Here is a 27,547-nt window from a genome sequence, read left to right as displayed (position 1 = left end):
GCTGAAGCAGACAGAAGCTCCCTACAACAGTTCCTGCTAAGTTGTGATCATCTTACAGACTCCCACCTGGAAGCGTTTTCCCTTGTTGTGCGGGGCTCCTTTACACAACAGGATCAGGTGAGTGGTCACAACATCTCCCCCTTCATTCCCCCCCCCCCAAACCTCAGGCTCTTCACCATTGGCGCTCCTACTGTTTTTGTTTTCCACTATTATGAACACAACACACACTCCCTTGCGGGTAACAGAAAAAGGGCAGACCTACTACAGGGAGACACCGCACTCACACCCAACTGGTCCCTGTATAGACTAGAAAGACCCTAGCCACACAATTCAAAAACACCACAACGGACCTGGCTGCATAAAAGGCCATCGAGGGGTTTCACGTACCTACTGATGAATCAGAGGGGACACCGTAATACACTGCCAACAAGAGGAGAGTGGAGTGCAGGAAGATATGAAAACCCAGGGTGAGAAAATAAAAACACATTCATATTGGGTAAAGAGAGTTCGCTAAGGAGAGCCAAAAGTCCCCACAGACACCTCACACAACAGAATTCACCCACATCCCCCCAACACTGTATGATGGTCCCCACAGTATGATGCCCACATGCAGTATAATGGCTCCCACACACTGTGATGGCCAAAACAGATCTCACACACATAGAATGATTGCCACCAAAATCTCCCACACAATTTGATGGTCATCCACAGCCCCCCACAGTATGGACCCCAAAACACCCCACAAAGTATAAAGGTCTCCTTAGTACCCACCCGTGCGTTTTTTGCTGGCCCCCACAGTGCCACCCACAGAGTATGATGTCCCCTGAGAATGATGCCTCCACACAGTATAATGCCTCTCACACAGTAAGATTGCCTCCACAGCTTCCCCCTTACACCCTATATGATGGCCCCCATAGGACTCCCAAAACATCTTCCACAAAGTATGACTACCACCATAGTCCCCCCCAAACACAGTATGGTGGCCTAAACAGACCTCTACAGTAAGATGCCCCCCCCCCCAGTCTGCCACACACAGTATGGTGCTCCCACAGCCCCCTAGAAATACTGATAAAATAAAAAAAAATAAAAACTACTCACGTAGCCCTGCACTGCTCAGCTCTGTGTAGCAAGTGGACTGAGGCTCCACATAGCAGGCGCAATCTAATGATAATTGTTTGCTGCGCTGAGACTCAGTCGTACTGGCTGAATGGTGGAGCGGATGGCTCCCTTTTACACCATTGTGTTCAACTGTATTTGCATCCTCAGGATGCAGATACTTTTGAAATAGAAATGCTGGGCATGAAGCCTCCATTAATGGTACTCCACTATGTACTACCAATAAAATTATTGTAGAGTATTGGTAAATTTATAATTACCTACAGGCTGCGCTGGGCGGACATGGTGGCCCTCAGTAGGCACCCCTCAATCATATCACAAAGGAGGGTGATCGGCATCAAAATTGACTGTTGCCCCCTTCCAGGTAGACAGCACAATGTTACCATATTGAAGAAGCTGCAGTCATTGTAGAAGTGCCATAACACCTTGAAACATCTGATTGACAGCGGTGCAGATAGTTGTACTCCCACAGATATGATTTTGATGGGTCTATCCTAAGCATAGACAATTAATATTTGGATTCCCAAAAACCCCTTTAATGGGGTTAGTGCCTGGGGAGCTATAGCTTATACAGAATGGGAGGAATAGAGCTAAGCAACAGTACATGTGAAAAAGACTTAGGTATACTAATAGATCATAGACTGAACATGAGTCAACAGTGTGATGCAGCAGCAAAAAAGGCAAATACAATTCTGGGATGTATTAACAGAAGCATACAGTCTAGATCACGTGAAGTCATTATCGGTCTTTACTCCTCTTTGGTCAGACCTCATCTGGAATACTGTGTACAGTTTTGGGCACCACATTTTAAAAAAGACATAGACAAACTGGAGCAAGTTCAGAGAAGAGCGACCAGAATGGTGACTGGTCTGCAAACCATGTCCTATGAGGAACGGTTGCAGGATTTGGGAATGTTTAGCTTGCAAAAAAGAAGACTGAGAGGAGACTTAATAGCTGTCTACAAATATGTCAAGGGCTGTCACATTGTAGAAGGATCATCTTTATTCTCATTTGCACAAGGAAAGACTAGAAACAATGGGATGAAACTAAATGGGAGGAGACACAGATTAGATATTAGAAAAAACTTTTTGACAGTTAGGGTGATTAATGAGTGGAACAGGCTGCCACGAGAGGTGGTGAGTTCCCCTTCAATGGACGTCTTCAAACAGAGGCTGGACAGACATCTGTCTGAGATGATCTAGTGAATCCTGCTTTGAGCAGGGGGTTGGACCAGATGACCCAGGAGGTCCCTTCCAACTCTACCATTCTATGATTCTATGATTCTATGATATAAAATAAATGTGTGAATAAAATCATTTCTTTGTGTTCATATGTAAATTTTCCCTTTAGTGGGTGCACTTCTCTGAACAGTGCTATGAGCACTCATCTACTGTGCTATAGATAAATGCAGCCCTGATTTGGAGTATTCTATTTGAACCCTACACAAGGCTTTACCATTAGGATTGTCTCCATTAACCATTTTAATATCTGAGTTAAAAAGAAAATACAAAGAAATATTCACAAATTAAGCTATATGCATACAGAGTTTTCTAGAGTGGAAACCTCCTCAGAAAATGTTCATTCTTTGGGAACGTTTTGGAGAAGTTTTAGGGTATGTTCACACAATGCTTTTTTAGGAGATTTTTGAGCAAAGCCGCTCGGAAAAAAGCCTGAAAAAAAGCACTCAGAAAATGCTTGAAATAATCTTCATATTCATTTCTGTGTAATAACGACTTGCTGTCCATGTGTTTAGGCTTTTGAGCGTCCGCTTCAGGTTTCCAAAAATGCCAAGCAGTTAAAAGAAGTGAGCATGACCATTTTTCAGCAGTTTTCCACTTGGAAGATGCTCTGTACTTTACAATAGAAGTGAATGGGAAGTAGTTTCCACTACAAAAAAACGCTAGTGTTTGCTTCATTGCTTAATGAATGTTAAAAAGGGTCCGAAAACTGCCCAAAAAACACAAAAAACTGCTGAAAAAAATACCCATAAAAAGTTTCCAGAAAACAGCAACAAAAAAAGTTTACCAAACACTTCAGTAAACATTAAAAATAGTTTACAAAAACACTTCAGGATAAAAATAAGAAGCCGGCATTTCCTTCCTGATATGGTTTCCACTTGAAAACACAGTTGTTTTCACCTGTCTGAAAAGTTTTGTGAACATACCCTAAGGCCACGGCCCCACTATCAGTATTTGGTCAGTATTCAGTCAGTAATTTTTCTCAGGAGTGGGAGCCAAAACCAGGTGAGGAACAATCAGAGAAAAGGTAGAATAGAAACAAGTCCTCAATTCTGCATTATCACCCACTCCTGGTTTTGGCTCTCGCTCCTGAGAAAAATTACTGACCAAACACTGATAGTGGGGCAGGGCCTTAGTGTTTCCTAAAGCACTTCCTTACATGGTTTTGAACAGTTTTGAAAGTTTTTTTGAAGCATTTTTATCTGAAGCATTTTTTTTTCAGTCTTTTGATTGAACAGTGCGTAGTTCGGATAATTTTCCATCAGGAACACTTAAAAAAAAGTGACATACACTTCTTTTCTCCCACCAGGCTTTTTTCGAAATCTGAAGCAGAAGGTTTCAGCAAAACATAGCCGAAATTAGATGTTTTTCTTTCTCAGAAAAGCCTTTTGTCTTGTCACTCTACCCCACAAGGCAGACATATGAAGAATACAAAATATTGTTATCACATGCAGTACGGAACCAGTACTCGTCAGAAATTCCTGCATGTCTTTTAATATTGCTGCAGCCCTCTTGGCCACCTGCCAGACTAATTTTCTTCATGTTTTTCCATCAATTTTTGAGGGATGTCCAGTTCTAGGTAATGTCACTGTTGTGTCAGATTTAATCTTGATGACACAATGTTCCCTTGTATACCTAATGCCTTGAAAAAAAGTGTACCTTTCTCTTGACCGATAACTTTCACCAAAAAAGATCCCTTTGCTGTGTTTCAAGCTGTTTACAAACCATGGCTTTTGCTATAAAGGTAAAATGCAACTGAGAAAATATCAGGAAGATCCTACTAGATCCCTTTGCTGTGCTGCAAGCTGTTTACGAACCACGGCTTTTGCTGTAAAATGCAACTGAGAAAATGTCAGGAAGATCTTACTAGATTCCTTTGCTTTGTTGCAAGCTGTTTACGAACCATGGCTTTTGCTGTAAAATGCAACTGAGAAAATGTCAGGAAGATCCTACTAGATCCCTTTGCTGTGTTGCAAGCTGTTTACGAACCATGGCTTTTGTTGTAAAATGCAACTGAAAAAAATGTCAGGAAGATCCTACTAGAACAACTAAACTTTATATGGGATCAATCAGAATCACTATAAATGATGGCAGCTGTGTACTGACTATTATGTAGCATGAGGTTAAGGGTTCTCTCACACTGACGTATAAAAAAATCGTTCCTATTCTCATCCAGAAAAATGGGGCGATTTTTTTTTTTCACTTGTCATCTGTGTGTGATCCATTTTTATACTCAGCAGCTATAGGAACAATTAACAGTTTTTCTATGTTACAGAATTGTAATGTATCTGTGAAAATCAGATGGTCCATATAGCATACTATGTTTTTCCCACACCCATCAGATTTCGGAGTGAAATCGCAGCATGCCAAATACAGCTGAGAAAAAATACGCAGATCTGCACTGTCTCGTTGAATAACATTGGTCCGAGTGCAATTCGATTTTTTTATCAGATTGCACTTGTCCGATTTATACGCAAATGTGAGCGAGTCCTATATGTGATTGACTAATTCTGAACGATTGGGTGTCATTGGATACTACATACAGCAGATGGCAGTAATGGTTCACAGAGAGAAATAAAGCTGCAGACACACAAGGAACATGTCAGTGGGAGGAGCGCTGCAGTCTTGTGATTTCTGCCTGTAGTTCCTGCTTCCTGCTGCTGATGTTCAAAATTGTGTCCCTGGGACTTGGGAGCTGCACAGATCTGGGGGCTCAGGTTGGTCTTGTTACCACGTACCTAATACATTAGTTGTACATCATTTTCTTGTGTTGATTTTGCTACATTATTATGCAGAAATGTCAGCACTTAATTGTAATAGTATTTGATTTCCCTGCAGGACGCCGTCTATTATGCAGAACAGCCGCACACATTAGTGCATTAATTGGCTGAGTTCTGTGTATGTTTTTATATTTATATACAGGGAAACTTATATAATGCATATGACCCGTATTGCAGATTTTATTGACTGTGACTGTGTGGAGCATTCGTGGCACACGATTGCCCGTGGCTACTGGCAAATGAGTTTACCCATCACACACTTCACAGCCTTACTTCCATGCTAATTATGGCTTGTTAGTTGTTTTTTTTTTTATTATGGTAATGTATGTGCACACATTAAGTATTTAAACAGGTTTTTCATTGACAGGAATAATACACACGTTTTTGATACATTTTTCTTCTGCTAAGTGACCTAATTTAAATAATTTGTTCAGAAAATCTGCAAAGTCAAAAGCTCATGATGGGAACGTAGCCTTAAGGGAAATTAATTGCCTGAGAAAGGGAATGTTTTCTACAAGAAAACTTAAGTCAATGATTAAAAAAGAGCCACTGATCTGATTCCTTCAACAAATGTATCAATTAAATCAGTGTAATAGCACTTTTATGGTCATACCTTTACTTTATAGTCCTAAATCTGGCTGAGAGGTTCCCGCAAAAGTTAAAAGAGCACTCTGGTAACTTTTTTATTTTTTTTATTCCCCTCCCCTTTGTTAGCAATCACGAGTAAAATATAATCACTGGTCGCCATCTTTTGACTTTTTCTCAGTATAAGTCTATGAAACTCAGAATGAGGCTAGAGAGTCTAAGGTCTCATTCACACATCAGTATTTGGTCAGTATTTTTGCATCAGTATTTTTATGCCAAAACCAGGAGTGGAACTTGCGGAGAAAAACTGTATTTGAAAGATTGACACCTGTTCTGTGTTTTAGAGACATTCCTGGTTTTGGCATACAAGAACAACATCTGCAAGGAGTTTGTACGTTCTCTCCATGTTTGCGTGGGTTTCCTCTCACACTCCAAAGACATACTGATAGGGAATGTAGATTGTGAGCCCCAATGGGGACAGTGATGATGATGTCTGTAAAGCGCTGTGGAATTAATGGCGCTAGATAAGTGAGTAAAATAAATAAATATAGTGACCGGTATGCATATGGCATGGGCAAATAGAAAATAAAAGCGCAGACTATATAACTTAAGAGGGTTGTCCACTACTATTCAAAATAGCCCAATATGTTTTTATGATGAAAAGAAGCTTCTTTCTAATTATCTCCCGCTGCTGTATCTGCCTGTGAGTGGCGCTATCACTGGCCGCTCACAGGCACCACGTGACCCCGCGCTGACGTCAAGTGAGGCATGACTCAGCGCTGGGGTCCCAGAGGTGGATGCTGGGCTGTGGGCGTCACACCCAGCATCCTCCGCGTGCTTTCCCAGTGAATGGGGACAGGGAGAGCGCGCTGTGGATGCCGGGTGTGACGTGTGGGGTAACCCCGCCCACAACCCAGCATCCACCGGTGGAACGCAGAAGACAGAGACCCCCTTCTGCATCCGGAATCATGACGTGACATCAGCGGATGTCAGAGCCGACTGCAGCCGGGGGTCACATGATGCCTGTGAGCGGCTTGAGATAGTGCCGCTCACAGGCAGAAACAGCAGCGGGAGGTAATTAGAAAGAAGCTTCTATTCATCATAAAAACACATTGGGCTATTTTGAATAGTAGTGAACAACCCCTTTCTGGCCCAGGGCATACTAATACATATCTGTGCCCTGGGCCTTATGGGCCTGATATGTATTAGTACGCCCTATCTTTAATGTGGCCCCACGACTTCGGTCGCGGTTATCTCGTTGAATTTTCGGCACCATCTTACCTCAGGGTAGATGGCGCTGTCATCCCGGATTGCCGGAAACAGTGCTGTGCAGCCTAGGATCGGTGCTCGTAAGAGCACCGATCGTAGGCTGTTGCTAGGAGAGCCCAGCCCTTGCCCCAACCCACTATGATTGGTGCGATCGCCGATCACATCGATCACGCCAATCATAGCGCTACCGCGCTGTAACAGGGCGGTCACGGGGCGGTAACCGGCTTGTGACCTGCCTGTCACTGCACTATGACCCCCTGTGATGTCAGCAGAGCCCCCAGCCAGCTCTGATTGGAGCGATCGATGATGACATCGATCGCTCCAATCAGATTACCTGAACACAGGTGACAGGGCAGTCACAGGGTGGTGACCGGCTTGTGATCTGCCTGTCGCCTCCCTGTGACCCCCTGTGGTACGTGCTCAAGCCCCAGCCATCTCTGATTGGTGCGATCGATGTCGATCGTTTTTGTGGGAAAAAAAAATATTTTTTTTTTTCGCGGCTCTACGTCATAAACTTTTGCGAAACACTTGGGGGTTCAAAGTGCTTACCACGCATCTAAATAAGTTCCTTAAGGGGTTTAGTTTCCAAAATGGGGTCACTTGTGGAGGTTTCCACTGTTTAGGCACATCAGTAGCTCTCCAAATGCGACATGGGGTCCGCTGTGAATTCCAGCGAGTTTTGCATTGAAAACATCAAATGGCGCTCCTTCCCTTCCGAGCCCTGCCGTGCGCCGAAACAATGGTTTTCCCCCACATATGAGGTATCAGCGTACTCGGGAAAAATTGCACAACAACTTAGGGGGTTCAATTTCTCATAGTACCCTCGTGAAAATAAAAAAAAATTGTTAAAAGTAATTTTACTAAAGTAAAATTTTAGTGAAAAAAAAGTTAAATGTTCAGTTTTTCCTTTCACGTTCAATTAATTGCTGTGAAGCATGTGAAGGGTTAATAAACTTCTTAAATGTGGTTTTGAGTACCTTGAGGGGTGCAGTTTTTAGAATGGTGTCACTTTTGGGTAATTTCTGTCATAAAGACCCCTCAAAGTGACTTCAAATGTGACGTGGACCCTAAAAAAAATAAATAAAAAAAAATGGTGTTGTAAATTATGTATCGCTGGTCAACTTTTAACCCTTACAGCTCCCTAACAAAAAAAAAAATTGTTTCCAATATTGTGCTGATGTAAAGTAGACATGTGGGAAATGTTATTTATTAACTATTGTGTGTGACATATCTCCCTTATTTAAGGGCATGAAAATTCAAAGTTTGAAAGTTGCTAAATTTTCGCCAAATTTCCGATTTTTTTTTTTTTTTTTTTTTCACAAATAAACGCAAGTGATATCGAAGAAATTTTACCACTATCATGAAGTACAATATGTCACGAAAAAACATTCTCAAAATCAGGGGGATCCGTTGAAGCGTTCCAGAGTAATTACCTCAAAAAGTGACACTGGTCAGAATTGTAAAAATTGGCCTGGTCATTAACGTGCAAACCACCTTCAGGGGTAAAGGGGTTAAGGAAGTTGTTCACTATCATTGGTGACCTATCCTTACATCAATGTCCGATCAGTTGCTCTGTGTCGGCGGCCGCCTCCGCCGCTGGTTGGAAATTCTTAATATCGGAGCTGCTCCGTCTTCTGATGGTGACTGCAGCCGGGTACTACACATCCACCTCCTATCCAAATCATACAATTGTGTTTTGTTTTTTTTTCACTGCACAAAAGAAAAATAAAGATGCATGCTACAAAGATGCTAAATGTAACACCTCTATATTCCATATGGATGACAGGTATATACTTTAACTCTTAGACATTTCTGCTAAAGTTTTAAGATCTCAAGTTTCCGTGAGTCACACCTTGACCACAGCCGGATTGAGGTCAGTCAACATCCGACAGTGCAGGAGCCAAGTTAGGAAAGTGTGATGTTGTGTCTCGTGACTGTAGCAGCTGTATATTGGTAGGTTTTTGTGTTGGGAATGACAGCTGAATGGTGACTTCATCTCACTAATTCAGACAAACCTGTAAATCAGGTTTTCTTTCAAACTGTCATTTTGCTCAAGTAAATACATTTTAGAGAGAGGTCAATTGTAAACAGGTAACATCCTGAGCACTAAACATCTGACCAAGAATATTAATGTGATGCTGGACTTTTTTCTTGGAGCCTCCATTATAGGTTCCATACTATTTGACAAACAATAGGGCTGCAATATATAACGTATGGGTTTTATTTTATAGTGGGTCTCTATGGTGGGCAATGCCCCGTCACTGACAGTGCAAACCGCCTGAGCGTAGGTGCCCGACTCTGGACAGAAATGCAGTTTGTAGTAAGCCTAAGCCATAATGCAACCAAATAGTAACTTGGTATGAAATGTAATACGTTTCTTCTTGAATCACTCATAAAATGTGTTACTTTTATAGGATACAACTGGCCAAAATGCATCTGCTATTCGTGGGCTTAGTCCTTACCCTGTCATCACTCGTTTCATCTTTGGACAATGGATTAGTCAGGACACCCCCCATGGGCTGGATGACGTGGGAGCGCTACAGATGCAACATTGATTGTGAAACAGACCCAGATAATTGTATAGGGTAAGTCTGACTGTGAGTTGTTTTTCAACTGTAGTTATTAGCAAAGGGAAACTGTCAGGAAAGTAATGCTAGCCTTACTGCAGACTGTGCAATTCAGTGACTGCTGCCAGGATTCTAGAAAACTGTGTGTTACTTTTAGAATGCTGCAACATTTTGAAACATCAGTTTTAAAGAGGTTATCATGAATCAGGATAGGTGATAACTTTGATTGGAGGAGATCCCACTATTGGGACCCCCACTAATCCTGACAACAGAGCTTTGACTTGCTGCTTTTTTTTGCTGGATTAGTCTCCTCTCCGGCTATGATCCCCGGTTAGATCGTCAAAGTATTTTTCTCTATAATGCTGGAGTGCTTTAGAGTAAAATATACCTGCCTGCAGTCATGAAGCCAGGATCTGATTTATGCTGCCCACGGTTTGGGCAGCATGAATCAGATGACGGGTTACCCTTTAAATACTCATGGTGAGTGGTAAAGTACTGCTCAAGCGTGTTTTTGTTTTTTCCCCATCCATTAGTTATCTGTAATGTATGTTCAGTGAATGCATTAAAATACTTGCAGGTCACTGTTTTCTGCCAATTCCAGTGGTGCATCATGTGACCGCAGTTGTGACCAACCAGCTAACAGTGTTTCTGTGTGGGCCACCAGTCACTTTCTGAATATAAGCCTATCAGACTCCGAACGAGGCTCTCATAGGCTTAAATTAAGAAAAGCACCAACTGTCCGCGGTGTGAGCCAGGAGGAAACAGCTGCTGCCACATGGTGCGGAAGGGAGACCGGAGCAGGGCTGGAAACTACAGAAGACGGCAGTCAGTAAGTATTTTAAAGGGTTATTCTCACAATTACAATTCTTTGTGAAAAAAAAGTGCAATTCCATGTTTATTGTGGAATGGGCTGTCTTATTCAGATCTGCTAAAACTACATTACCCATCAGCACTTGCTTCTCCTTAGTGCTGCAGACCCCCCCTCCTGTGTGTTCCTTATGTAGCACCCCGAGGGCTCGGCTGCTACAGGGGTATTGCACCTCAAACCAGAGGTGTGATATTCCACTCCCGGGTAAGGATGGAGTGTGGACCAGGACTCGTTTAGCTGCATGCACCACACACACCCCATTTCCGAGTGACAGGTCAACGGTGCTCCCACGAGACAGGAGTGCAGGCACGACAGCATCTGTCCCTGTCTGGAGTGGGGAGGGGGTGGAAAACCCAGTGGTGTAGGAGCAGATAGGGGTGGGTCTCTGGGCATAGGTAGGAGCCCATTGGTTGCTAGTCACCTGGGCTCACACATAGAGGGAGGTATATAAGGTGGGCACCATCTTAGAGTCAGTTAGTTCAGTTCAGAAGGAGTTCAGCCAGAGAGGGCTGACAGGGAGCTGTGGCTCAGTCTGGGCCCAGCTCCATGAGGCGGGCCTGGAGTAGAGGCAAGAAACAGCAGAGAGAACAGGAACAGAAGTGAGAAAGGAAACAAGGAACAGAACATTAAAAAAGGTCCAGAGACACGAAGGCAGAAGGAACCCCAAAGGCCCAGGAGATTGCGGGTGAAGATTTGGCAGAGCAGGGTACCGGAACCCAAATTGGTGGAGGCAACAGATTCCTCAGCCAAAGACCGGAGGTTGTGACCACATCTTGGTGCGACCCCTCACTACATCCACCAGGAAAGCATACCACATAGGGTCAGGGAAACTGGAGATAGGTTTCGCCAAGTGAAGGCCCGAGGGAACTGGACAAAGTTGGGTCACTGAGGACTGCCAGAGAAAGGAAAAGAAGGGAGCCCTGTGCCACGCTCTGGAATTGCCTGGGAGTTGGTCGAGTCCCCTGCCTGGTGGACGCAACACGGCTTGGGCAGTCATCGCCTGCAGGATTGACACGAATAACAACTGTGAGTAAAGCATTGGAAACTGCAATCCCACATCTCTGTGTTTCATCGCCGCACCAGCACCATCAGTACTGGGACGCTCACACCATCACTCCCATCATCCACACTAGCTGCCCTGAGGCAATACTTCTCCCGTGGGGAGTTATCCCATACTTGGCTGCGCATACAACATCAGCCTCAGCGGTCTGCTGCGCAGCGGCGGTCCCCACTGACCGCAATCCACGGGTGGCGTAGTCGGACACTTGTTAAAACATTAAGACTGCCACTGGTTTGACCACCCTGGGCACGGACCGGGTCAACGCCACGGAGACTACAACCCCCAGCGATTTGGCTCCGGGTATTCCCCGCACAACGCAGGCCCAGGGGGCGCGTCACTTACAAGCCTTGTCACCTATGAGTTATCATCAAACCAGTCTAAGTATAGAATTCCCCTGAAGTGTTTGTCCCATGACGGCTGGAGATGGTCTTCAACTATCAGAACAATGCATCTCAGTCCTTCTTTCAATAATTGTAGACGGTCTGGAGAAGGTTTTCAGTCATTACAACAGTATTCTGGTCATGGTCTCAAATTATGCATTTTGGCCATGTTTGTGTCATCGACATATGACATGATGATGATAATAATCTTTATATATAGTAAGAAAGAAATCTCAATGCTTTTACACTGTGTAATGAAAACCTAATAAGGTGACGGCGAAGCAAGATAGAGCGCTTACTCTGAGTTAAATTGGGTTCATATATTTTAACGTCCTGTAAATATGGTGGGAGTATCTTGTGTTCCTTCTCATGTGGGGTTTTTGTTTTTTTTTGTGTTTTTTGACTGATTTCTTATCTGTATTTCAAGATGTCACAAACCAGAAAGAAGAAGAAAAAAAGTAGATGATATCAGTTCTACATATTTGGCTTTTCTTTTTCACTGGTATAAGGAACTGTGACAGACATTGGTAGGATGCCAGGCATTATAACATTTTTTATTTCAACTTTTTGACGGTATCTTCAGCAGTAAACTAAACTCCTACTATAAGATAGACCCCCATTTTACTCCTCTAAGTCACTTGTAAGGCCACATGTGGAGTATGGGATTGAATTTTCGGCTCCACATTTTAAGAAGGATATTTGGGAAGTTAGACTCGGTTTAAAGGCGGCAACTAGATTATTAAAAGGATGGAAGGCCTCTCATATGATACATGTGGGGCCAATACAAAGGACTGGCACATGATTTATTCCTTCCAAGGACCTTACAAAGAACCAGGATCTAAGGGGTCACGTTTCTCCTTGTGTAGAGAGACTTATAGGCCATGCAGTGCTCTTCAAGGAAATTTAAATAAGACAATTTGCCTATCAGAAAGGTAGAGGACTTGAACACTAGTGTCACCTATTGGAAGTAGCAATCCTAAGCCAATATCGACCCTTTAATGAGACTTGTCATATGTCTTGGGATTTGGCTGTCATATCTCATGCTTTGCACTGAGGAGGGGGTAACACTCTTAAACACGTGTCTGAAAATTGAGATACTGGTTTGGCTTGTATTCTAAGTCTTATGATACAGAATTTTAATCTGGTGTCAATTTAAACTTCTTGTAATAATTTTCCATCTTCACTTCTTTATATTTTGAATCTTTAGCCACATTTTAAGGAAACTATTTTTTTATGCTTATGTTGTAAAAAAAAGAAGTGGTCAATCACGATCAGGAAATCCCCACAGATTCTACATGAAATTTGTCTATGAAATAATAATAAATGTTTTTAACTCGTTGCTTGTACACAGAGATATGCTGAGAACAGAATATTGTTCTTTACAGTGAGTAAGACCAATGAAAATGTAAGGATTCCCCATGATGGCAGAGATGGCATGCCTGCGACCCCTTTTGGAGTTTTTTTTTGTTTTTTTTAAACTCATCAGCAATATTCTAACTGTAAATTTTCTTCCGTCTGAACTCAGTTGTATCCATATATTTTGAATAGATTTGGGCGAATTTATTTCTGTACAATTGAATTATGCTCTGATTTTACAAAAAAATTTTCTTGTTATTTGCTTCCTACGAATTCAGCAAAATGGTGGTCACATGACTGCCATTTTGCTGAACCGTAACAAAAGGTTAAAAAGCAAAAAAAAAAAAAAAATCGAATACTCGCCTCTCCAGTCACCTCCGCTGCTCACTCTCCCCGTACAGTCCTCTGTGCCTCTCCTTACCACTGCCTCATGGTGAAACCCTGGGCCTCTTCATGCTTGGCCAGGAATTTTGGGTGCAACCAGGCCCGGGACGTCTCTGCTCATTCACATCGTAAGGTAGTAGCCACGTTGTGACCTTCCAACACACAGTTTAAAGGGGTTTTCCACTACTAGGACAACCCCTTCTTGATCTAAATGTTTGGACCCAATAAAATAAAATACATATACTCGCCTCCCATGCTGGCGCTGTTCCAGCGGTGTCGGTACTTGTGGTCCCAGGGTTCCTGCGCGGTTGTTGTGACTCCCGGCACCCAATCAGTGCTGGCATCACTGTTCCCACCTTTGTACGAATTGACCATGAAGAGGATGTCCGGGCTGCAGCTGATCTGACTTTCTCTTCATGTTCAATTCGTACAAAGGCAGAGACAGTGACCTCAGCGCCTATTGGGAATCGGGCTCACGTGTCACAACCACACAGGGGCCCCCGGACCACGAGTGCCGACACCACTTGAACATCGCCGGCATGGGAGGGGAGTATAAGCGTTTTTTTTTTATTTTATCGGGGCCAGTCGTGGGGTATGACAAGGAGATGTCCAAGTAGTGGACAACTTCTTTTAAGCCTACTCTCTCGGCTGCGACTAGACCTGGGACATCCCTGTCATGAGGTCATGACGTGTGCTTCAACCTTACAATGCATGTGTACTGGGATGTCCTGGGACTATTCGTGGTCAGAAGTCCTGGCCTAGCGCTTGGTGGTTGTAAGATGGATGTATGGGGGTCAGTGAACAGGTGGGGTACTAGGAATTTTTTTTTCTACATATTACATTTATTACGCTCTGGTGTCTCTCCAAACCCCAGAGCATGATACAAGACATTCAATTTGCGGAGAATAAATTTGTTGCAAAACATATTTCCTGGACAAATCTGCGCTATTTGGCGATCTGCTCATCTCTCATTTTGAAGGCTTCGTTATGATCACCGGGTTATGTGATCTCCAGTCCAACACAGGACTCCCTGTTTAGAGAGGAAATCAGTCTCTGCCATGCTGTAAACTGCAGGATGACATGATCACCTGTCAATCCCCCCCCAATCTTACACATATGCAGCACTGTGCAATAGTTTTAGGCAGGTGTGAAAAATCTGTACATTATTATTTTAATTTATGAGATTTAAAGGGATTGTCTTAAGTCATTATTAAAAAGGTGGCCATATGACTTTAAATAAATCTGTGTATTTTCTTTTAAAGGGGTTTTCCTGGACTTTAAAAAAAAAAAAAAAAAAAAAATTAGAGTGCGGATTACCAGATAATTAGTGTGCAATGCGCACACTGTCACGAAATCCACTTTAATCCCTGCGCAAGTGGGTGATCTCATGGCTGTTAATTGTGGTCACGTCACGCGCCAACTACAGTGCTGTGCAAAAGCCTTAGTCCAGTCTGGAAAAAATACTGGAAAGTAAGAATGCTATCAAAAATAGAAGTGTTAATAATTTTATTTTTTATGAATTAACAAGATGCAATGTAAATGAACGAAAGAGAAATCTAAATCGCACCAATATCTGGTGTGACGTCCCTTTTGCCTTCAAAGCAGCATCAATTTTTTTCTAAGTACACTTCCTTACATTTTGTGGAAGAACTAGACAGGGAGGTTGTTTCAAATATCTTGGAGAATTAACCACAGATCTTTTGAGGATGTAGAGTAGCTCAAATCCTTCTGTTTCTTTATGCAATCCCAGAACGACTTGAAGATTTTGAGATCTCTATGGGGTTATATAATCACTTCCAGGGCTTTTTGTTCTTTTTTGTCACAGGTCATACACCATGGTAAGACTAAGCACAGCAACAAGTCACAAGAAAGGTCTTACTGCATCATGAAGGTCTCTCACGGGCTAAGATTGCAAAGCCGACTTGGATTTCAAGATGTGCTGTTCAACAGTGCAAAAATGATGCAAAAAGTCCATTTGCAGACACGTGTTTTGGGGTGTTTGCCCCTCCTCAGTGGCAAGCAGGAGAGCTGATTTGGCTATATGAGAGGCATCTGACTAGAGATCGCTCCACAAGGAGAAATGTTCCCCCTTAAAACTTAGTTAGAGGCCTCTCACCTACCCAAATCGGATCTCTTGCTTTGCACTGAGAAGGGGAAATGCCCCAAAACATATGTCTCGAAATTGAATTTTTTGTTTGGCCTCTTATCCTCAGTCATGTGGCAAGGGTCGTTATTGACTTTTAGGATTGCTACGTCCAATAGGAGGCACTAGAGATCACGTCCTCTTCCTCTCTGAAGAGATTATTTGCATAAAACAGACTTGCATCACTGGAAAGGAGGTAAAACTGAACCCAAATGAATGAGCATGTTAGGGGGCACATCTTCATGCCATCTTCTAGGGTAAAGATGTCACTCCCGAGTGCTTAGCACAGAGCACTTCTGTAATGTTAATGTAGTCTAACCAGTTCTTGTTTTAATGGGGCAGTATGAATCTGGCTTAATCTGCTGTGACAACCCCTTCAAATAATAAGAAATCGAGATTGCAGGTTTTTTTTTGTTTTGTTTTTCTTAAATAATCGGTTTTGGTTTAATATTTTTTAGTGAAGACTTAATAAAGAGAATAGCGGACAAAATGGTTGACGGTGGATGGAGGGATCTCGGTTACGTTTACATTAGCATCGATGATTGCTGGACCCTAAAGGAGAGAGACTCTAGTGGACGACTTCAACCTGACCCAAAAAGGTTTCCAAGTGGCATTAAGTCACTTGCAGATTATGTAAGTACAAATATTTAATATTTCCATCAACCATTTATGTAATAATTGTTTATAATATTCCAGGACTGAATCATTCATGTATTGTGATTTATCAGATAGACATTGCATGGACTGTGGCGTCACCAATACATTTGAATCATCAACGTTAATTATACTGTCAAGTTCCTTTAAAAACTGTGTAGAAGTTTACCTAGAAGATTTGATAATGTTTTGAAGATGAAGGGCAGTCACACCAGATATTGATATGATGATTTTTTTTATTATTATTATTCATTCACAATTAAAGTAAAACCCCTTTTAATCCCTTCATGAACGTAAGTTTATGTCACTGTCAAGAAGGGGTTCACGACTTATGACATAAACTTACGTCATGGCAGTCGGGCAATGCATTATACTAGCGATCAGAGTAATGAAAGTTAACCCCTTTCCGACGTGGTACGTAATAGTACGCACCACGTTGTCACCCCCTGTTCAGCGTGGGCTCCGGCGCTGAGCCCGCGCTAAACCGGGCACATGTCAGCTCATTTATACAGCTGACATGTGCCCGCAACAGCTGCGTGTGGAATTGCGATCCACCCGCAGCTGTTAACTAGTTAAATGTTGCTGTCAATCTGACAAAAGCATGTCGCTTACATCGCCCATTGGTGACCCTGTCACACACATGATCGCGGGTCACCGATGGGTTGGCATGACCCCTGTGGTTGTCATGTCCAGATTGCCACGAGCAATCCTTGCCCCCCCCCTTTTTTTCCCCTCATTTTGTGATAGTTTGCCTGGAACCATCTATGCAATATGTATCTAGATCTTTTTTTTTAAAAAAAAAAAAAAGATCATGGTGCAAGATTCTGCAGTATATTAGTTTTCGGAAATCATTCCATTAGAGGATTCTGCTCTTCTGGCACAGTGGGGACCGCCAGAGTTCTGTGCTGTGCTCTGCACTAAACCATCCAGTGTCCTGCCCCTCCTGCTAGGTGACCTCAGTCTTCAGTGTTGGAGTGGGCCCTGTAGGATCCTATGATATGTGTTCCCCCAATGGTGACAGAAGTCTGGCAGGCGGAGCAGGACGCTGCCGTTTAGCACAGCACAGAATTCCGGTGGTCCCTACTGTGCGTGAAAAGCAGCATCCTCTAATAGAATTATTTAGAAAAACTATTCTCATGCAAAGTCCATAGTTTTTCTTGTGAAAGTGGTGGGACGCTTTAAAGCTAGATATCTTTTGCCACTCGTTTAAGGTTTAAGGTTATGTTAGACCGAGAGGAATGGTATTTATCATGATATGATCTCCTATGTATTACAGCTCCATGCCAGAGGTCTGAAGTTGGGTATTTATGGTGATCTGGGTAACTATACATGTGGTGGCTATCCTGGGACAACTTTGGACACTATCAAGATTGATGCTGAGACGTTTGCAAAATGGGAAGTTGACATGTTAAAGTTTGATGGCTGTTACTCAAACTCCTCCGAAAAAGCATTAGGTATGTTCATGTCAGCGTCTTGTTATTCTACTACGTTAACTTAGAATTTTCAGTAAAATCATCGATTAAATGACAACTTTATCAGCTATACAATATTGCACCACAATTTTCTGGCCTTTTTCTATTTGATATGAATAAAATATGTATGTTTCTTATATAAGTCTAATCCTATTTGTGTATTAAAAACCCTTTTTGTACCTTTTTCACATGTACAGCACTCTGGAATTAAAGGAGGTTTAAAATAAAGAATAATTCCACTGCACTATACAGAGGTTTATGATCATCACTAACCTCAGAACTTGTCACCAATGATCTCACAATTTTCCTATTTTAGTCACACACACCAGGGACAATGTCATAGGAAGGCAAATAAAGGGGTTTCTAATCTGGGTGCCAGACTCCTCTCTCGATCTTATGTTGATGATCTCTCCATAGGATGTCATCCATATAAAAGTACTGTTAAAAAAATATGTGTTCAGATTTTTATTTTTAAACATGCAAAATCAAATCCGTATGTCTGAGAAAACAACCAACTAACCGAACCATAGAGGTGTGTGTGTGTGTAATATAAATATGGCATTTTTGCTGTTTAACAAAACATATTCAAGATACAGTACGGTAATCAATATGGGCTTAAAATGGAGACTCTCTGCTTTAATTTGCAGGTATCCACATCCTAATTGGAGTAAAGGTTTAGGAATTACAGCTCTTTAATATGTGATGAGACCAGTTTTTAAAGTGAAGACTTAAAAGCGGTTGAGTTTTAAAATTTGGTCCACTTATTCCCTGTTTCAAGCAGTTTGTCACTTTGTTTTCAAGACAGTCTGACTTTTTGTAATGAAGATAGTAGTATATAGTTCATTGGTCCAATCTAGTGTGGACGGTGGATTTACGTGTTTCCAATGTCTTCATATAACAGTTTTAGTTATTCTGATGTTTGTATTTAAGATCTAGATTGAGTGGATCTAGTTTAGCAGTAAGGTTTATCTTACCTTTTTAACCCCTTTGCAACCCTGGGATTTTCCATTTTTTTGCATTTTTGTTTTTTGCTCCCTTGTTCCCAGAGCCATAGCGTTTTTATTTTTTGGTCAATATGGCCATGTGAGGGCTTTGTTGCGGGATGAGTTGTACTTTTGAATGACATTACTGGTTTTACCATATCGTGTACGTGAAAATGGGAAAAAAATTCTAAGTGCGGTGAAATTGCAAAAAAAAAAGTGCAATACCATAGATTTTGTTTTACCACGTTCACTGAATGCTAAAACTGACCTGCCTTTATTATTCTCCAGATCATTACGAGTTCGTAGATACCAAACGTGTATAGGTTCTTTTTTATTTAAGTGGTGAAAAAAAATTCCAAAGTTTACTAAAAAAAAAAAAAAAAAATGGCACCATTTTCCAAGACCCGTAGCGTCTCCATTTTTCGGGATCTGGGGCCGGGTGAGGGCTTATTTTTTGCGCGCTGACCTGAAGTTTTTATTGATACCATCTTGGGGTAGATCCAATGTTTTGATCGCTTGTTGTTGCATTTTATTGCAACCTTGCAGTGACCAAAAAACGTAATTCTGGCGTTTTGTGCTGTCCTGTACTACTGGGAAGACTGTGAACTGCTGTGCTGCTAAGGAAACTGTACTGTTTGTCACTGGAGCCTGTTGCTCATAAGACTTTACTTGTACTGGCTGTGAAACTTCTTATTAAATGCTACTATTCTACCGTTTATGAGGACTCTTGTCAAGTGTGTCTGGTCAGCAAGTGAAACAACCTATGTGTCTGTGCCTGAGGGTCAATACCCCGTGTGCCTGAGAGAAGCTGCAGCACATGGTCTATGGTCGCCCTGAGTAATGGTTCCCCCAGGATTCCAAAGAATTCATGAAACCCATCTCGCCTCTGAGCCTAGCAGCTTGCGTGTAGCAGTTATCTTCAAGTAAAGACACCTCCCCAATAAGATCTACTGAAATGTCACTGACATAGGAGAATGCTTAAAAGGGCAAACATTCACTAACCTCTGGACACTGTGTCCAATTTTTGCTTTTGTGCGTTTTTTTTATTGCCTCCTAACATGAGTCGTACCTTTTTTTTGTCATTTCATCGACATGGCCGCATGAGAGATTGTTCTTTTCAGGACAAGTCTCTCTTCACTTTTTTTTTTTTGGTCCCCTTAAAAAGAACTTGAATTTGCGATCAGAAGGGGATAGGTGCTTGTAATAGTGAGCCCCCAGGAATGCGTGCCTTTTAAAAGGTGTAGTCCTCTGCTAAACTAGATCCACTCAATCTAGATCTTAAATACAAACATCAGAATAACTAAAACTGTTATATGAAGACATTGGAAACACGTAAATCCACCGTCCACACTAGATTGGACCAATGAACTATATACTACTATCTTCATTACAAAAAGTCAGACTGTCTTGAAAACAAAGTGACAAACTGCTTGAAACAGGGAACTCTCTGATTATCGACAGTGGTGTGAAAAAATGTTTGCCCCCCCCCCCCCCCCATCCTGATTTTTTTTTTTTTTTCTTTCTTTCTTTGCATGTTTGTCACACTTAAATGTTTCCGATCAAAAAAATGTTTAAATATTAGATAACACAAGTAACCACAAAATGCAGTTTTTAAATGAAAGTCTTATTATGAAGGGAAAAAGGTATCCAAACCTACAGGGCCCTGGGTGAAAAAGTGATCCCACCCCCCTTTAAAACATAAATTACCTATGGTTTATCACATATTTGGGAAGCTGAGTTCAATTTCCCTGGCCACACACAGGCCTGATTACTGCCACACCTGTTCTCAATCAAGAAATCATTTAAATAGGACCTGCCTGACAAAGTGAAGTAGACCAAGATTTTCACACCACTGTAGATAGGCAAATCCAGACAGACAATAAACGATGAATCTCTTACACCTACTCATTGTAGGAATTCTCTGCAGGATGTCACACAACAATCAGCAGCTTCATATACCATGTGATCTTTATGTAACTAAAAATGTAGGCATTCCCAGGAAAGGGAGTGTCCAAGAATGCCATTTTTTATTTCAAATAGACACCAATTCAATTATTTTATTTTTTTTTTTTATACAGGATATCCTAAAATGAGTGCAGCGTTAAATGCGACTGGGAGGCCAATCCTATATTCCTGCAGCTGGCCTGCGTATGAAGGTGGCCTTCCTCCAAAAGTGAGCATGACCACACTCCTATATCTCTTTGCTATGCCATGATTCTCCATTATTATTAGCATGGTAAAAGCTTATGGTTATCTTCTGACAGGTGAACTACACATTATTGGGGGAAATCTGTAACATGTGGAGAAATTATGGTGATATTCAGGACTCGTGGGAGAGTGTGCTGGACATCATAGAATGGTTCGCTGCCAACCAGGACAATCTACAACCAGCTGCTGGCCCCGGCAGGTGGAATGATCCAGATATGGTGAGCAGAACAGGAATGAGCCTCACTTGCAGCATTATTCTTATAAAGCATGTCTTTTATAGTATTTAGTATTTATAGTATTTAGGGTCTCTGTAAATGGAGCTGCCCCACTGCTGAAGAAAAGCTGTAGTCAGAAAAATGGCCAATGATGAAGCTTGGCAGATGAGTGAAGTCATACAGTCCTGCTCATAGTTATTGGCACCCATGAAGTTTAAGTACACAATGTGGAATATCCTCTGGGAAAAAAAAAATGAATTAAGTGAAACTGTTTTTTGTATAGAGCACTAGTGTTAAATACAAAAGAGCAAATGATAAACAATTTAAGATAAAAAAAAACAATGGGAGGGAATAATCAAAAAATCTAAAACTTGCTGTGACACTGGTATTGGCACCCTTTACATTAATTTAGTATGGAAACAAATTTTGACTCGCCTGTGGTAAATCACAAAAGATTCACCTGTGATTAATTGTCGGTGCCCATGCGACATGAATTAGCCAATCAATGATGACTTCAGTGTTTTAAAAAGCCACATGGTAGGCTCTGTTCCTTTGTCACATTGGTGAAGACAAAAGATCCGTCTGAGGACATCAGAACTGCTATTAGCAAACACAAGACTTCCAAAGGGTATAAGGCCATCTAAAGACTTTGTTATCCCAGTTACCACAGTGAGCAATGTTGTTTAGATTTTTGCCAAGCCTAGAACCGTCAAGAACCTCCCTGGACGTGGGAGAAAGAAGAAAATTGACAAGAGATGTCTTCGAAGGTTGGTGCGAATGGTGAAAAAACACCACGTCAAAGACCTGAAGGCCAACCTGGAACAGTCTGGAGTCATGGTACCATATGCCACACACTAAACCAAGCAGAACTCTCTGGACAAAGAGTACCTTGACAAGCTACAATCCTTCTGGCAAAATGTTCTGTGGACAGATGAAACAAAAATAGAGCTTTTTGGCAATGCAAAGCAACAGTTTGTTTACAGACGGAGCAATGAATCTTATAAGCAAAAGAACACCTTACCAACAGTTAAGCATGGTGAAGGATCCATAATGTTGTGGAGTTGCTTTGCTGCATCTGGAGGCCTTGATCGTAACACAGAAATCATGAAATCCAAGAATTATCAAGAGATTTTAGAGTGAAATGTCCTACCCAGTGTAAGAAAACTTGGTTTGAGTCGAAGATCATGGGTCTTCCAGCAAGACAATGACCCAAAGCACACATCCAAAAATACACAGGAATGATTGAAAAAGAAAAAATGGAATGTTTTAAAATGGACAGCAATGAGTCCTGACCTCAATCCCCCTGAAAATCGAGGGTGAGTTGAAATCTGCCATTGGAAAAAAAAAACCCTGCAAACATTTAAGATCTTGAACAAACTGCAAAGGAAGAGTGGGAGAAAATTCCAGCTGAGAAGGGCAAGAAGCTTATAGAAACCTTTGGAGGCTGTCATCAATGCCAAAGAGTGTGCAACCAACCTCCATGTTACAATTTCAAGGTTTTATTGTTGTATTACTTTGGACCACTAATTAAAAAATCCTGAGGATATAACTTTAGTACATTTCCATTTATTTATGAAGATATTATTATATTGTACAGTCTATGAAAAAAATGGAGTGCCAATAATGGTGAACAGCACTGTAGCTATGTTTTTTTTTTTTTGCTTGTTTTTTTTTCTGGTATTATTGATTTCATATGTTAAGGTTTCCCTATATCTAAAGATGGGTTACGTTGCTTTGACTGTAAAGAATCAGTTATGTCAGCCATCACTTTAAAATTGAGCACTAATATCCTTCATTTAATCACAAGTTTTGGCCATTTTCTGTTGTAGCTCATCGTTGGGGATTTTGGATTGAGCTATGAGCAATCTAAATCACAACTGGCAATTTGGGCAATTCTGGCAGCCCCATTAATCATGTCTAATGACCTGAGGACTATCTCTGAAGACGCAAAGGAACTACTGCAAAACCATCTTATGATATATATTAATCAGGATCCTCTTGGAAAGCAGGGGACAAGAATTGCAAAGGTATCTGTGGCTTAAATAACACATTTGTTGTACTTTTGTGAAAGCCTAATTTGTGTGTATGCATTTTGTTAGAAAGAAGATTTGGAAATCCATCTGAAATGTGTAATTCATGGTAACAAGACATGTCCATAATAATTAGTAGACCTTACAGACACCTAAACTTTTGGGAATCAGTGGAGTCCGAGCTTGGATTTACAGCGGTGTGATCTTCACTCTGCATACTTGTTCTCCAATTTTTTGGCTCTCCATCTTCTAAGATGGGTTCACACCATAAGAACTGGAGCATTAAACTACCGCTGATCAGTAAATATGTAAGGATGCGCACTTAACGATATATAATGGCTCATTCAGTGCACATAGGCTGATATTGTTCTTGGAAACGAGTCATGTTCACATAAGGTGATGAGCTGCCGAGAACGATGATCTTTTTGTACATTATACCTGACAAACAGGTGTCTTACTCCTTCATTGGGTGATCAGCAGCCTGTTTTTGACTGAAGGATTATCAAGAAGCAAGCGTTCATAGAAATGCTCATTTATGATAATCTTGTAATTCAAATAGACCCTTAGGGAGCCACAATTTTCAGGATGCCATGACAGTCGCAATTTGGACAGCCATAAGCTGGAAAACGCTGGTCTGTATGGTATAACAAAAAATAGAGAAGTCATGCACTAGACATAGCACAATGAATCAGGAATAACCTTTTAAAGGATACTCTGTCTTCAGAAGTTACCACTGTAGGGATTCAGGTAGGCATGAGGTAGCATTCACACAACCAATGCGGTTTGGTCCAAACTGGTGCAATTTTATTCCTTTCATAAAATTCCAAAGGATTCAAAACCAAAAACAGCCTCTTCTGGGCCCAAAGGTATCACCGCAAATGAACAGTTCATTCAGCTGGCATACATTTTGTCAGTGAGGGCTCACCCGGACAGATTACAGTACCTACTCTCAGAGGAAACTTTATGCACAGAAGAGGTCTGGTCCTACAAGTCTCAGTATCACCTTCAGCCTGAGCTCTAGCAGCTTCCAGTCCAAACAGAAGTGTTCAACTCCATGTGCAGTTCACACTGAACATGCTACAACTTCCACACTTTACTCTGCAGCTCCAACACACGGAATGCTCAGCTTTCGTAGCTGACCCGTGCAGTCTCCATTCAGAGAGAGACTTTGGCTTGTCTCTATCCCATGTACAGCTCACATTTTGGCTGGTCACTCACCAGCCTCAACACAGTCCCCTCTCTTCCATCCAGCACACTGAAACTAGGTGAACCCATTTCCTGGTTCTTAGTCAAAGTTAATCTAATTAAGACCTGCAGTGCTAGGGTTTAACCCAGTCCTATCTGGCTTTGCTACACCACCTATTCATAGCAGCTGGACCCCCACTAATACCAAGAAAAGGGGTCTAAGGTGTTCAGTCTGAATGTTGCACTTTTTTGACGTTCACATCACTGCTCCATCCAGAGCACCTCTCCATTCAGACAGGGCTCTCCAGAGCCCCATTCTTGAGATCTGTGTTGCTCTCGTCAAGTTCTTGCCAATCCTATGGATAGGCACTAACCTCTATAGATGGGAATAACCTTTTAAGAATGTGGAAGCCATGTGAAATAGTTTAGTATTTTCTATTGTGTCTCAAGTGTTGCATCTGATGCCAGAAGCATCACTTAGTTGTAGATGTATTGTCTTCTGGATACTATTTCACTCTTGCTAAGGTTTGTCCTTATTGCAGGTTGGCAGTCTGGAGCTATGGATAAGAGAACTGGTGGATGAGCAGTATGCTGTGGCTGTGCTGAATACAGGAACGGATGGTCTCCCAAAACGCTTAGTCACAAGCCTTACCAAGATGAACATAACCAAGTGCGCTTTTGGCTATAAAGTTTATGACGTATTTGAAAAAGAATACTTGGGCACTTTTAAACCAGAAGAAGCATTTACAATGAGTATTAACCCTTCCGGGGTAGTCATGTTGTTTGTTCGCCCAGCTGCTATGCCTTATCGCCCTTTATAATGTCATATTTGAATACAGCAAGATTTGAATAAGACGTTTGGGCAATCCGGCGCTAAAAGTGCATTTTATATGTGAGTCTTGTGCCTTTTTTTTTATACTTGAAATACTTGAAATCGCTGGCAGTGCTTCGTTGAATAAAATGCTAAGCAATACTACCTTATTTTATAGCAAAATGTCATGAAAGCGGTATGTTTTCTTACGATCTGTTGCCTATCCAATCTTTCCAATCTCTTTTCAATGAATGGTCTAGATATATTTATTGGCTTCATTAATTTAATTTAAAAAAAATCTCCTGTCATCAGAGTTTGACTTGCACTCCTATAGATGTCCACACATGGTAGGGCTTGATATTTCTAGAATAGACGCTGTTCAGATCCTCGTACACCTACAATAACTGCCAGCTGAACACTATTACAGTTGACTACTATTCCTTCCAACAACCATACACTTGGTTTCGCCTAGTGTATGCGTTTTCAGTGGGAAAAGGGGACTATTAGCCTACATTCCCACAATGAGCTTTTGATGTTGCAGATTTTCTGCACCCATGGGTTACTTATATTTCTTCGCAAATACAGTGTAAAAAAAACTCACCAAAAACTCCTAGTGGGAACATAGCCTTACAGCTCAACTTTATTCACTAAAATAAGCATGACCTAAAATATTCAACAAGAGTAGTTCTTTTTTTGAAAGAAAAAGAGCAGAAATTATTTTCTTACCCATAAAAAAACTCATATGAAGGGGTTGTGCCAAGTTAATATGGAGGTAACTTATTGATCGCTGGGAGGAGTGAGGGTGGGAACGCAATGATCTAGTTAATGGGGCTTTGAATAGCCTTGTCTGAATGGTACAGTGATGGAATGTGCACCTCCGCTCTTTCATGAACAGATAACTTGGTACAACCACTTTAAGACAGAAATCACTCAGGTATTTTTTTGATGATTTTCTTTTTTTCAGACTAAACAAGATCGGATACAATTGGAGTCTTTATTCTTTCCTTTTATGCCTTTCTTTTCTAAAATTTTTGGCCTCAGCGTTATCTGTTTTGGAAAACATAAAACGTGAATAAACTTCTTTGTAAATTATGAAAATGTAATGTCATTAATTTTATGTTTTGTTTTTTTTTTTATTTTCTGTCCCTAACTTTTTTTTTTTTACACTTTAGGCTCACTTACAGATAGCGTTATTAGGCGTACATAGCAGACAATGAGCAAAGAGTTCAGGAGTTATCCAAATGTCTAATTACTATAATTGAATGCAGACATACCGTGCCCATACTGTATACTTTATATTCTGTCTTTTCTGTGAAATTGAACGCTACTATCTTTACACTGCCTCTATGTCTTGACCTATACATGCACATATACACTCGGGGGCAGAGGGGACATTTTTCTTTATGATCTGTGCTATGATGTTGATTTTGTTACCTGTGCACAGACTTTATTATATCTCATTTATAGACAATTGTGAATAATAAATCCGGATAAGAAAAGTCGTCTCAGTGTGATCCTTGTATGTAAAGTACTGTATGTTGGTTAAGTTTCATAAACCGTATGGTATGTGACAATCATGGAGATTTCACAGCATGGACAATATGATATCCATTGCTGTATTTCTCCATTTTCAAAAACTTGTTTGTTTTAATTAAACCTTTTAATACAGAATAAGACATTAAAGACAGTGTGTATGTATTAGAGGTTTAAAAAATAAATAAACTTGGTCATACAAGGCCATATGGTGCAGATAAGTAAGCACAGGCCGGTGGGGAGCACCAGAACAGTGGCACGGGGGGATAGGCTGAGTATAGTTGTTCTGTTCCATTATCACAATGCCTGCCTTTTAGTATCTTTTTTTTTTTTTTTTTACTTTGGAATATTCTTTTAAGGTTACCTATGCAATTTTGTTTCCCAGCATTTTTTCACTTAAAATGCCATTGATTCTATTGACAAACCAACAGGTTTCATAAAATAGTCATCAACAATACATTGAAGGTTAAAGACCTGTCACCACTGCCAGGTCAAGTGTGGTCATTTTTGGCTCTTATTCTATGCTGCTCCCCTGAAAATTCCATTTTTCATTTATTTATTTTTTTTAAATCTACCATACGGTTCCAGAGATATAGGCATTTTTATTTAGCGCTGTTTTTTATGGTCTTTACTAAGGTGGTGTAGGTGACCGGATTCTCTGAGTGCTTGTCTTTGGGCTGCTCTGCATAGTGAACAAATGAGCAACTCGC

General features: G+C 41.2%; 1 protein-coding gene across 2 annotated transcripts; it reads left to right on the top strand.

The window, feature by feature from the left end:
• NAGA (alpha-N-acetylgalactosaminidase) lies at nucleotides 1-26,803 on the top strand. 2 transcript variants are annotated; one of them, XM_073647716.1, is made up of 8 exons: nucleotides 1-117; nucleotides 9,403-9,573; nucleotides 16,205-16,379; nucleotides 17,677-17,854; nucleotides 20,934-21,028; nucleotides 21,120-21,281; nucleotides 23,108-23,305; nucleotides 25,036-26,803. In XM_073647716.1, exons 2-8 carry the CDS (start codon nucleotides 9,419-9,421, stop codon nucleotides 25,312-25,314), a joined length of 1,242 nt encoding a protein of 413 aa, XP_073503817.1. In that variant the 5' UTR covers nucleotides 1-117; nucleotides 9,403-9,418; the 3' UTR covers nucleotides 25,315-26,803. The 2 variants fall into 2 exon arrangements, with proteins under 2 accessions (XP_073503817.1, XP_073503816.1); XM_073647715.1 differs by lacking the exon at nucleotides 1-117 and adding an exon at nucleotides 4,939-5,071.
• The last annotated feature ends 744 nt before the right edge of the window (nucleotides 26,804-27,547 follow it).

The sequence above is a fragment of the Phyllobates terribilis genome, unplaced genomic scaffold (genome assembly GCF_046119375.1).
Source record: "Phyllobates terribilis strain yellow unplaced genomic scaffold, ASM4611937v1 Scaffold_9__5_contigs__length_417890890, whole genome shotgun sequence".
Taxonomy (NCBI): Eukaryota; Metazoa; Chordata; class Amphibia; order Anura; family Dendrobatidae; genus Phyllobates; species Phyllobates terribilis.
This window is presented reverse-complemented; position numbering and strand designations above follow the sequence as displayed.